General features: G+C 36.2%; 1 protein-coding gene across 2 annotated transcripts; it reads right to left on the reverse strand.

Moving 5' to 3' along the window:
* Nucleotides 1-5,137: 5,137 nt before the first annotated feature.
* LOC132106773 (vertnin) lies at nucleotides 5,138-9,498 on the reverse strand. Of its 2 annotated transcripts, none has more exons than XM_059512759.1 (2): nucleotides 9,269-9,498; nucleotides 5,138-8,137 (listed from the first exon to the last, which is right to left on the reverse strand). In XM_059512759.1, the coding sequence occupies exon 2, from the start codon at nucleotides 8,133-8,135 to the stop codon at nucleotides 6,105-6,107; it is 2,031 nt and encodes a 676-aa protein (XP_059368742.1). In that variant the 5' UTR covers nucleotides 8,136-8,137; nucleotides 9,269-9,498; the 3' UTR covers nucleotides 5,138-6,104. The 2 variants fall into 2 exon arrangements, with proteins under 2 accessions (XP_059368742.1, XP_059368743.1); XM_059512760.1 differs by having other exon boundaries at nucleotides 9,346-9,490.
* Between the last annotated feature and the right edge of the window lie 4,049 nt (nucleotides 9,499-13,547).

A 13,547-nucleotide genomic window follows, 5' to 3' on the forward strand; every position in this document is an offset into this window, starting at 1 on the left:
AAACCCACCCTTAAACCAGTTATATATTGAGCCACTCAAAAGTCAGTTCATTGGTAAACTTGTGATTTATCCCACCCAAAACCCTTAAAGAACAGTCACTTTATTGGTTGCATTTAAAATACATCCCTCCCAAAAACACTACAGGTGAATGATGTGATTGGTTACAGATCATGGGACAGAAAGAACGAATATATAGTTTAACCAACTGTTTGTTTTTCCTTATAACTTATTTCCTTTGTTAAATGTGAGTCAAAATAATCACAATTAAAAGAACCAAAGACTTAAACTACTTGAATTTATTTAATACACAAGTTTCACAATTTGAGCTGAATTACTGAAATAAATGAACTTTTCCACAACATTTTTATTTATTGAGATGCACCTGTACATGGCATTGCTTTGGTCTCTTAAGTTACCCTTCAACTGAAAAGCAAAGTGAAAGTTCAAATCAAAAGTTACAAGACTTCGGGAAGGCTGTGTAATTCCCTTGACAGAAAATAAAAGCACACAGAGTGCCAACTAGTTTGGCAACAAACAGATTTAACATGCGGCTGTACACTATGAAAGATGACAGGTGGAAAAGGAAGTGACAAGGTAATAATTCACCAAGGACATAGGGCAATCCTGTATTTACCTTATGCTCAATGCAGAAACAAATCTACAGTAAATCCTAGTCCACTACATTGCATGCTAAAGGCACAATATGAGAGTGTCAAATGCGTAATGTGAGGCTAGCGATCAACTTATTAGAATTTACTCCTTCTATAACTGATGCATTTATAAAAGACTTTTACGTTTGCTGGGTCACAATGTCAGCTACTTTCAGATCATTAGCATTCGAACGGCTTGTGAAATAAGTCAGCTGATGTGAGTGAATAATAGAGGTGAAAGTTGAATAATGGGCTTCAGTCACGGCCAATTTAGTGACTGTGGCCTTCATCATTACCATAGCTACCAGCTAAAAAAAACTAATTTAATAGTCATTTCAAATCACCACTGGTGATTCCCAGTCATGTCTAGAGCAGAAATGTAGTAGCATGTCACACCTAAGCCCACGCAACATATGTTATATCATCTAGTGTTTAAAGCTCCAAGAATAACCAAATGGCACTTAAACAACTGTGTCATGTGATAAAGGCCTAATCAGTTTTATTAAAGCAGTCAGCACAGTGTTACAGACCAATTTTTTAAAAATAGATTTTAAAAAGGCGGATGTACCATATTGAATTTATCCACTGTAAGATGTTCTTAAGGGAGTATGGCATTTGAACGCCTTTTTGTTTTGATTTAATTTAGTCCCTCCCTCAAGCCACTCTCTTTAGATCGGAGCAAATGAAAGATAGACATTCAGCATAGAAGAACAGGCTATCCATCTGTTTCAATGGCCAAAAATGATGCTAATACATCATTTATTTAAACTGGGATTGTCCCCGTTTACGTAACTTTTGGCTCTGGGGCCAGTGAAGATGTGCCAACATTGAGAATTTATCCAATTGAATGAATTTCTGCTCCATAAATTGCTCATGAATGCCAGTGTTGTGTGAAATACCTGCCAGCGATACACTGACCCCTTTCTTAGTGAGTGCTTGGCTCTCCTTAGAGGAATGAATCGATCTGAAAACAGTCAAGAGTTAATTATAAATCAAAACCAGCAGACACTGACAGGGATACTAACGAAATGCCCCCACTGTACAGTGCAAGTCTCCCTCAGATACTTTCAGTCAGAAATGTTGCTCAAAAACATACAACAACTCTTGAAATGTACCCTGTATAGACCCAAGAAAATGAGCAGAAAAGAAACGAAAAAATAAAGCCAAATTAAGTGGTTGGTTAAAAGTGGACTTCACCTACCTTTGAAATAAAATAAAAAAAAAAACATTGAAAACTGAATTAAAAGGGCTAAAAACTACCTTAGGGAGACAACAAGGTCACATTAAAAGGCAGAAAGATGATGACTCAAAGTAGAGAGGGTGACCTTCACATTTAAGACCAGTAATAAAAGAAAAAGAAAACACTATTATAATTATACAGAAAATTATATTTTACCATGCATGCATGTCATGTATGCTAAATATAAGTAATTGGTATGCAACTAATTGATGTTACCAAAAAAACTTCACATGATGTCAGCAAATTATATAATGTTACCAAGCTGCCAAATTTGCAAGCAGTATTCACAACTAAACACCAAAAAGAAAACAGAAAACCAAAAACAAATGCATGTAGACCTATGTTAAAAAAAATGCCCACAGCAAGTGACAGCTTCATCAACTGAGAGTTTTGGCCCAAAACTTTCTCATTAAAGGCCTCCACACTATCTTTATTCTTGAGTCCTGAAATGTATTTATAATAACTACGCATTTGCATAGCAAGTTTTCTTTATGCCCTGTTAAGGTTTGCTTGCTGTTGCTTAAACAATACAACAATTATCTTTTGTCCCTCTTGCTCACCTCCTCTACAGCAGACAAAAGTCGACATGGCTTGCATCTGAGGCTATTTGCCTTGTAATCACAGAGGAGAGAGGCCATTAGGGAGGTGCAGCGGTGAGCAGGATTTCACAATGGAAGTCATTTGGTCATTATCAGGGATGAAGTTAAATGAGAGAGTTGGGTTTACTAATGAGGTGGTTTTATTACAGAACAGACATGAGGCATTATTAGCATGCAATGGATGGTACCGATGTTTGCCAATCTCTTTCTTCCTTTCTCAGGTTTATCCCGCGATCCAGAAAAATAATTTTAATTCATAAAACATCACATATGCGATATTTACAACTCTGCACAGAAGGCAAACAATTATTGCAATGGTAAATGAATGGTAAATTCAGCTGCTGTCTGTATAGATTTCACCATAAGTGCCTCTGAATGGCATAAATGAAAGCTGAGAGCAAATTGACTATCAAATGAGTTAATTAGACAGCTTATGAAAAATAACAAGTGCAGAAGAGAGAAAATTTTATGCCAAAAGTTTGTCAATGCTTCTGGATATATTTCAGGGTATCATTTGGGGTTTTCTCACGTATATGCATGTCACACATTGTGAGCAGTACAACAAATTACTCAAAATGAGCAGGAGCAAAGCGCCATGTCTAACCTAGCAAAAGTGTGTACAATTAGTCAGAGCTGACTGATCACATCTGACAAATAACACACAGTTAACACAATCTCCAGTGCTTCTGTTTGAATGCAGTGACAAAATATGTCCAGCTGACAATATTATATTATTCAAGTTTATCTGGAATCTGCTTTTAGCCAACAACTAATTTTTAAAGGTGCATTCAGTATGTTTTGGTTGAAGATTAGTTTGTTCTTAGTCATCTGGTTATGGTCTATTTTTTTTATACTTTTATGTTCATGCTTTGTACAGCACCTCATACGTTCATACAGTAACATCAGTAACTTAACAGTGTAAAGAAAACTGTCATATGACACATGAGTGCACCTTTACTAGTTTAATAAAATAGAGCCAAAGACACGCCTCTACTGAAGGCACTCAACTAATTCACAACCATAAACGGAAGAACTTATTGTTAACTCTATGAAACCAACAGGTGTAAAATAAAGAATTTAAGTCTTCATGTCAGGCAAACTTACTCATTAACAAACCAAATGAAATAAAATGTACTTATTAGCATTTCGGTCAATTTAAGTAGTAAACATTGCAAACAATTTCCCCGGAAATTGAAAGAAAGTAATTACCTTTCTTCCTGAGAAAAGCTCTCCTAAACTTCCGACTCGTTCATCATCCGATTCGCGTTCGTACGCGCACTAACGTAACGTAACGTAACGTAACCAGGTAACAGTACCGACAGTACAGGGCGATGATGTTCTTCTTCTAGTGTTTTACGCCGGTTTCGCAAACCAGCGAATAATATACATTACCGCCACCTACCGATCTGTAAGAAAGAAAGAAACACCTAGATACAGGTGTTTTCAAAGAAAAGGTTCTTTAACTTCAATAAAAAAAACTGATGTAAAACAGAGAGAGAGAGAGAGAGAGAGAGAGAGAGAGAGAGAGAGAGAGAGAGAGAGAGAGAGAGAGAGAAATGCAAACAAAATAAGTATTCTATTAAATTATTATTTATCTCTATGATATAGTTTTCTCAAAACTGTGATGTAATAAATGGCCACAAGCTGGAGGAAAGGCTTTGAACACATACCCTGTATAAAAACAGTTTGAACATCACCACAAAGGTTTAGGCCTAGTTGAAGCAAAGGCTATTATAAGCTTTAGTTCACCTTTTCTAAATTCAACAAAGATAAAATTAAGCAACTAGTCATAATTAATGAACTAATGAATTAATGAATATTTAAGAATGTAATCGTTGAAGTTATAAACTTTTATTGGTTTCACTTTTTGATTTTCTAAAATGTTTAAATTACTGGTTTTATGGGAATTTCAGCAAGCCATTGCAGAAGATGCTCTTAAAGAAAGCCCTCCACTGCCATCTAGCGCATTTATATCGGAATACTCTTCTTAAGGATTTTTTTCATGACGTGCAACATCTAAAAAGGTTCATAGATGCGTAATTTATGTATGCATTTATTTATACTTTTTAGACTATCAAAAGAAACCGAAAGAGGGAGAATCCAAGATGAAAATCTCTTACTGTATCGTCTAGATTCTTTCCTCGAGAATTCTCATGAATATCTATTGTTCCTTTCATCTGTCCATTAATAAGGTGCAATTTAAAAACGGACTTCGAGACATATTTCTGTGGCTCCCTAGCACCAATAAAAGCTCCTTTATCATGGTTCTCATGCTTGAAGGCTTGACCTTCCTGTCAGTTATTTTCATGCTTTTGTAACGTAAACTGAATGTACTCCAAAAATATAAGACAGACGTCACATTGTTGATGAGGTACACCAGCATGTCTCACAATACCTTATTTGCCATTTTAGAACCACCTTGAGTAAAAATTAGAGATGTAGGAGCCAATATTGGGCTAATTTAAACAACATCAATACTTTTGTCCCAAATGCTCTAAATCATCTGCATAAACTAAAACATTCAACATTTACTCTCCGAGAGCATATTTGTTCTCAAAAGATACAACTAATACAGATCCTTGTTAAGAAATTAACTTTAGACTGGGTATTTAAAGTCTGATATTGCATAAACACCTAAAGAGTGAACAGAGGGTATAAACCAGGTTTTATTGCACAGAGCAGCTAGCCTCATACATGATAAAATTAACAAAATTAGCTTTGTGCTTATCAAAATCATCAAAATGATCCAAGTAGCACAATGTCACCTCGTGTAATTTTTTTAGACAATTTTAACCAAGAGTCACAGAACACTATAACGATGAAGCTAAAAAAAGTCAGTCAGGTAGTTAAAGACAATAACTTTAGAAAACACTTAAACAGTTTCCAAGTCAGAGATTACCAAATATTTACACCTTTAGCAGCACACATAAAAAAAAGTAAACATGTGAACTGAAACAATCAAAACCAATGTGCAAAACGGCAACAATTCTGTAACATACAAGTATGAGGAATCCATTTTAAACTGGCCACATTTCCCTAGCAGAGATAACATTCAATTGTCAGTATAAAAAATATATATGTATATATATATAAAAAAAAAATTAAGAAAAAGAACTGAACCCTCCAGGGTATGATTTAAAATACTATAAAAAAAATTTGGTTCAAGAAAAATCATCAGCAGTAATTCCATAGTTTAAACTAAATAAAACAAATAAAAAAAAATCAGTCAAAAACAATTCAATGGAAATAAAATGAACCTAATCAGAACTTAGAACTCATTTAAATTGTAAACATTGGGGGGTGGGGGTCAAAAGAGAGCCATTTGAAAACCTGATAATGTTTTTGAACTGCCTTTTGCCTAGAGGCCATCGGCCCTTACTGTAGGTGGACACAAAGACTGTCTGATTCCACACACACACAAATGTCCTTGAGCTAGAACCAAGTGATCAAATAAAAAGGAAAGGGACAAATAATTAAGATGCATGAACTGCAATTATGTGGGTGACTCAAAAATCAAACAGACTCAAAAGGAACATTGCAATGAACTATAAAAATCAATAGTGTCAGGTTTAGACTTAGAGGACATTACAGCAGTGAGAAATATAACAAGAGCATTCAGCCATGAATTAATGGCACCCCGTGATGCAGAGCCCTTTTCCACATGTAGTAGGTGGAACGAGGAGTAAGAGGAAAGTAAGACCGGAATTCTTTGAATGTGGGAAAGGACTTCTCTTCAAAGCGTTGCTGCAAGAACAGCTTTGCTTTGGCCTTGAAATTGGCCAGTGCCACGACATCCATCACAAACATCTGTTCATTACTGGACTGGTCAGGCAGGGAGTATTTAGGCAGTGTGAATTCAGAGGGACTAACTGTCTGTCCTTTCAGGCGATCGATGTTCCCATCAAAAGAAAACATTCTTTGAGTTTTTATCTTTTCAAAGACATCAGGAGAGACAACCAAGCTCTGGGATTTCTCTGTCTCAGACATCATGACCGGCTTCTTGGCTTTCCTGTTCAAAGAATCTCTCCAGAGCCAGTAGAAAGAAGAGGAAACTGAAGGGAACTTGAGCTTGAATTTGATGAAGGACATTTTTGTCCTCCGGACATGCATTTTGGCTTCTTCCCTTAACGTTTTCCTCTGGTGGTACACCAGCCTTAGGCTTCTTTGCTTGCGTCTGGAGATCTTCACTTTTTGTGACAGCTTAGCAGGGGACACTTGATTTCTGGGACTCTGGGTTTTATCAGCATCTGAGCTTTCCTCGCTGCTACCAGAGAGCTCTTTGAAAGGCGTAAACAGCATGGCTTCCCTCCTCCAATTGTAGTAGGTGGATCTGGAGATGCCCGGAAACCTTCTTTTGAAAATTCTGTAGGGGAACGATGTGTTTGCAATAATACAGTTCTGCAAGCTCTTCTTTGCCTCCTGCATCAAAACCACATTCTGGGCACGTTCCCCTTCCAGTTTCTCACATTTGAAGGCCAACATGCTGGCAAAGCTCCCTTGGCTGGGCTTCTTCTTCACCTCTGGTGAGGACCAGTAGTCCAGTTCAGTGCTGTCTGCAGGACTCAGCTCCCCTGTGGAGCCGCCTGATACACTGCAAGTGGACACAAGCTCTTGCTTCCACGCATAGTAAGTGGATCTTGGAATTTCTGGGAAAAGCTGTTTGAACTGGCTGAGTGGAATAAGCTTCCCTTGCTTGTAGGATGTAAGGAAGAAGCTTTTGGCTTCATACCTGGCCACTGATTTCTTGTGATACTCAAGGCTTTGCCTCTTCCAGCGGTAAAAGGTGCTCTTGGTGATGTTGAACTTGTCTTTGAGGTTGGAGTAAGACAGCTGGGAGTCCTGATTCAGAAGATCCAGGGACTTCACCAAGGGTATTCGCTGCTCGCTGTTGGGACTCCCGATTTTGAGGTCGCTCGCATGAATCAAGGCCACAAAGTTGTGGGGTTTAAAAATAGAGCCTGCCTCCAAATCACCCGACCACATGATGTGTAGGGTCAAGGGCTCAACGTCTTTCGGCCACGTCCTTGGCCGAATGACTCGACTGAAGTAGGGTCGAATCTTTAAATTGTACATGGGATAAACCGAATAGATGTTGCACTGCAGGACAGACGCCAGCGCATACACGTGCCACATGTTTGCAAACGAGCCGGGGAAGCAGGAGGCCTTGATATCAGCATCGAAGATGGCTTCTAATACTTGAATCGGTAGATTGAGCATGTCCTGAGACTCCTCTGTGCAGAGGGAAAACCTAACTGCCTGCAGCATGACCTTCGAGTCAATCATACCACACAGGTAATATCGCTTCCGAAGTAGCATCTCCACCACAGTTCTGACCTGCAGCTCAAGACTCAGGCTCGTAGAGCCAACCAGAAGCATGCTAGCTGCATCAAACAGCATGTTTCCTTCTCCTTTGCAGACCAAAGGAAGCAAACCCGTCGGTGCGTCTCCCGGGTACAGTCTGTGAGCTACTGCGTCAATGCCCAGCCATGAAGAGATCTCAGAGCAGAGTGTTGTAGGAAGATGGAAAGGGGCCAGGACCTGCTCCACCTCCACAGCAACTTTAGTGAGGGCATCAAGACCCACACACTCTGTGGCCTCCTGCAGCTCCCCCAAGACTGAGAGCACCACTTCTGTCCTCTGAAACATGCCTACACAAAAATCACAGGAAGAAACAAGAAGATTAGCATTAATATAAAAATATATATAGAGCAATTGCCAAAATGCATTCATTTTGTATTACTGACAGATGTAAAATATCTTTTAACTTATCGCTACTTAAGCAGATGAGATGAAAATAAAAAATACTGTATGAAATTAATTCATTTAAAACATTTTTGTCCACTACAAAAAGTGATGATGATAGTAATAAAAATAATGCTGATTAATGTAAAATAACAATGGAGTAAAGTGGTTGTTTCTGCCGCCAATCCATACAAAGATTTAACCATTAACCCTTTTTTGTGACCAAAAATAAATAAATAAAGAGAGAATCTAAAAGGATTGTGTATTTTACACAGTTTTGACAACTATATACAAGAAATATACAACTATATATTACACAAGAAATGTTAAGACCTTTATTACAGTAATTTATTTCCAATTTGTTCCACTGAAATGAATGCAAAAAAAACAACAAAAAAAATTAAATATAATACTTTTATGGTCTATTGCTCTCTCTGTATCAAAGAAATCATGATAAGCAGCATACAGACAAACCCCACTATTTTGACTAAAAAAAATATAAAACTGCTAAAAAGCTATTAAGAATTTATTCTTATACTATATTTTCAAACCCCCATTACTAACTGAACATTTTGCTGATTCTCTTTTGTAGATTCGCACGCATGAGACTTCTGAAACCTTTTTAGAAATAGCGTTAAAAGGAATTTATTAAACGGAAACAACTAAACGGTACACCATTACACAGAGAGGACAGTTACAGATATTTTCCATTAATCAGACTGAAAATAAAGACCAAACGCGACAGCAAACAGTCTCCGTTGCACACAAAACAACAACAAACAAACAATTCAGTCATACGGACCCAAAAACTTACCAGCACTTTCGTAATTTTTTTTATCGTATACGATTATGAATGAAACGTTTTGTTAATTAGTGGATTCATCAAATCAAAATAACAGAAAAATACACCTAGGAAAATACGCCGGAGAACACAAAACTGTTCTCATATCAGAATTATACCGAATAAATATAAACAGTAACCCACCGTACAGACTGGACTATATTCAAAAGAACATAATTATATATAAACACCTCACCTTGTGTTTAGCGTTTCCCTCCCTTGAGATTTAAATAAACTTTGTAAAGTAGTCAGGTATGGCAAACTGTGACCTACTCTCAACTCCAGGTTTAATCCATTGTGTGAAGTGGACAGCGTGCTCATCATAGGAGAGACAACGAGCGCAATCTGAACACAAGCAGTGGAAGTTTCACATGATAAGGGAGGGACCTCCCTACAGGAAATTGTCGATCACTGAATTGTGTTGAACCCCTACACACACACAGACACACACTCACACACCTATAGTCTATCAGTGGACGCATAATGGTTTTATACTAATAATAAGATAGCCTACTAACAAGATAATAATGCGTACACTCTACCCTTACATCTAAGCATGACAAAAAAGATAATAGTAGTAAAAAACAAAATTTGACTCATTTATGAGCCTTTTAAATAGTGAGGAACACCTCACAAAACACATATATGACATATTTAATGATAACTGTTAAGGTATTTTCCAAATAATTTGTCCATCACTAATATGAAGAAACCTGTACAGAGGCATCATATAATTTTCTGTGTGAAGTATAAACAAACCAATTTGTTTATCATTATCACAGAAGACAGCAAACGATGTGAAAGCATTTTATATTAGTTAATTTATTGGGGACATTAAAAACAAATATATATGGATAAGCACTTGAAATGTATAATATTAAAAGCATAGCTTGCAATTGCAGTGTAAACTATTTTAAGTGTATTCATTTTTACTTTAATCTATGTACACTAAGAATATATTGGAAACAAAAAGTCTCTCTAGATAGAAGTTTGAACTAGGTTTGTTGCATACTTTAGCATTTATGTTGGCAATTACTTTATAAAAAATTACAATATTTTAAATAGACAGCAAAGTTTGAATACAGTTTATAGCTTCCTTGGTAATTAAAGTTAAGCTTCACTGTACTTTTGGAGTTGGCCAATTATCATTGAGGAATGCTGGAAATTTCCATTTCCATTGCTCAAAGTGAACTCCATCACAATGGCTTTGAAGTGTTCTCTTTCCATGCCAAACCCTGGGGTCCAGTTTCAATCAGATGTAGATGGATTTTTTTTTCTGTATATCTGGGGATGTTTAGTGTAGTTCTCTCTTTTAATGGATTAGCAGGGCTAATTTTAGCCAAACCCCAGTGCCCCCGAACACAACATTTATCATTCTCAAGGTTCAGCAGGTATGCTATTTACTCAAACCTTTACCTATTCATTAATTGTGCTGCATGTGTTAATCTCACTAAAAAAACAAGTCAGACCAGCAGGCCGCACAAGGTCAGGCTCACTATTTTGTTTATTGGAGTTGTGCTAGAGACAGTGTGTGCAAATGGCAGAGAGAGAGACACTGATCTGGGAAGGTGCATATCTGCCTCTTGTTTCTTCAAGGTATCACTTTTAACACCTCTGCCTGTCCACCTTTTGCAGGCTTTTCACACAACCTTTTGTTTCTACTGTTTCAGCCACACACCCCTCCTGAATCTACAGTCCAGTTTTTTGAATGGAGACAGCCTGGTGCCCAGCTTAAAACAATGCTGAAATGTTACTATCCCTATGTTTATGTCCAAGATTACATTATCATTATTAACTGTCTTAAATGGCCAGTCCAAAGGATGCAACTCAAATAAACTTGGAACTCTAAGTCAACCAACAACCAACACATGTTCATAATCCAGTTTGTGAGGAGCTTCTTAAAAATAAAGGTTCCAAAAAAAGGGGGTTTACTTGAAATAACTTTTATTTGTATTTTTTGGTGTGTGAAGTATATTGTATTAATCTGAAGAAGCTTCCTTAATTATAAAGAACCTTTTGTGCAAGGAAACTTTTCCATGAATGTTAAAAGTTCTTTGTGGAATCATCAATATGAATAAAAAATACCTTTATTTCTGTACTGTAAAAACACACTAAATCGGTTTGATAACAGACATTCTTGCTAAAACGTGGAGCTGAAATGTTGATGAGCCATTGTGGGCTAAAACACCTCAAGTGTTCTCTTTCCATCCTGTGCTTAAAATGCAAATGGGACAACGTTGGGTCGGCTCCGGTAGTCTGCCACATGCTGAGGTTGTATGTATGTGCTGGGGTATGGGCCGTGCTTGTGTATGTTTGGGGTTCGAGGGGGGTCGGCAAAGATCTGTGGGACAGAGACAAGGAGAGTCTTGCAACCTTTTGTTCTTGAGCTTGGCAATGTGGACTCAGGCACTGTCAAGATCAAGCCCTTGACACCTATTGGGTAATCTCAACATGGGTTCTGCTAGCCAGAGTTTGCTTTTAAACGGCACTTCACCTCATTAAACACCAAATATAAACTAACATTCATTCATTCAATTTTATTTCCATATATTTATTTGTTTGTTAATTTATTGTTATTGCTATTTATTAATATTTTTTTTTGGAGGGAACAATAGGATTAATTATATTTTGTACAACAATATTTGTTTAAATTAGCTTTTTGATATATTGCATGCTGGGTCAATTATAGAAAACTTTTTTTTTTAGTGCTGGGGAACAATTAATCACATACAAAATAAACGTTTTTGTGTACATATATGTGTGTGAAGAATGATTATTTATTATGCATATATATAAAGACATATACATACAGTATATAATTAGAAACTCTTTACATAATTTATTTTATATGCCAATATATTTCATACTGTATATAAACATTAAATTTTTCTTAAATATATACAAGCATGTGTGTGTATTTATATATTCATAATACAAATACACAGTAAGCACACATATTATGTAAAACATTTTTTTTTGTTTGGGATGCGATTAATCGTTGCCCAGCACTAATGTTTTTTAAATACTTTACCATCTTTTTGTTGTTGACATCACATCAGTTTTACTGTTTTTACATGGATGTTTGTATATGTTGGCCCAGTGTCTTTAACACACACAAATAGTCTTCATTGAGATCATTATTTCCTATAATGGGGGTTTGTTATCACACTTATAAATTACAGGTAAAATGAAAATGGTTTTAATCCATGAAACTGAAAAACATCTCCATTATGTCTGGAATTAAACAGTTTGTGAATATTTTCATATCACTTATAAAAGTTTTATGTGTGGTTTCATTTCTCATAATTTCATAGAATTGTGGATGTGAATTTATACTTGAGGAATTGGATAACCACTGTAGTACTTATATAGCAACTTCCTAGCAATTTACATGAAAAAAGTCAAATTTCACATTTAAAGTATGAACAGATTATAGAATGTGAAAGATCATTTAAACCATAGACCTTATTTTTAATGTGTGTGTGTGTGTGTGTGTGTGTGTGTGTGTGTGCGTGTGTGTGTGTGTGTTAAAAACATAAAAATTCACAAGGAAGCCAAACTTTTTGACATTGTGATTGAACGGCTCTATTGGTAAGTACTGTATGACAAACTGCTGATGTGTAAAGTTTCATGGTTATTGTGTAACTTCTACAGTATATTATATTAGTTTTGAAAACTATCCAGTCCTGACTGCTATTTTTCTGTATAACCTGCATTAAAATCAAAGTTGAACAGCAACCCAAGACGTGCACAAGAGCAAAGTCATTTTTTCTCTTTTAGTAACAGGTTTTGCTCTCAGTTCCCACAGTCTTATATATACACATACTGTGCAATCTTTTTACCACAGATCAAAAATAAGACTCAATTTATACCCTAAATAATTACCAAAAAGTCCTAAATAATGTTTAAAATAATGATTAACATAATCATAATTGATTTCTGTTTTCTGTAGGTCTATTATTTATTTTTAAAATATATATATTTATTGATATTCACTTTCTATATAATTGTTATATACACAAAGATATGTTTGTATAAATGTAATACTTCTAGCATTTTTTTTGGCACAACTAACTGATGTGACATGAAAACCCAAATTCATTTCATACCACATTAGGTTACATGCTCGCCACCCTCAACCAAGTCCATGTTTCAGAGGCTGAAGTCCTGAATACTTACACCACTAAACCAAAAACATAGTCTGTTCCTGTCCTGCACTGCCAGAAGTCAGGCAATCTAGTGGCAACACTTCCTCAGAGTTTGTCTCTGGTTACTAAAAAAAAAAATATCTGTGGGGAAAATTGTTGAAATGTATTAAACAGACAGTGAGTAAAAATGAGAGGCACACACAGTAAGACACATCAACTCTCTCTTCTTCAAAAATCTTAAAATGTAGCCTTTTAGATCTTCAGACAGCTTTTAACACAATACCCAATGGCAATATTGTACCTAGTTTGACCAATCACTTACCCATC

The sequence above is a fragment of the Carassius carassius genome, chromosome 27 (assembly GCF_963082965.1).
Source record: "Carassius carassius chromosome 27, fCarCar2.1, whole genome shotgun sequence".
In the NCBI taxonomy this organism is placed as follows: Eukaryota; Metazoa; Chordata; class Actinopteri; order Cypriniformes; family Cyprinidae; genus Carassius; species Carassius carassius.

What these genes read in the sequence shown, in the direction of transcription:
- LOC132106773 (XM_059512759.1), bottom strand. Translation starts at nt 8,135, where the DNA reads ATGTTTCAGAGGACAGAAGTGGTGCTCTCAGTCTTGGGGGAGCTGCAG.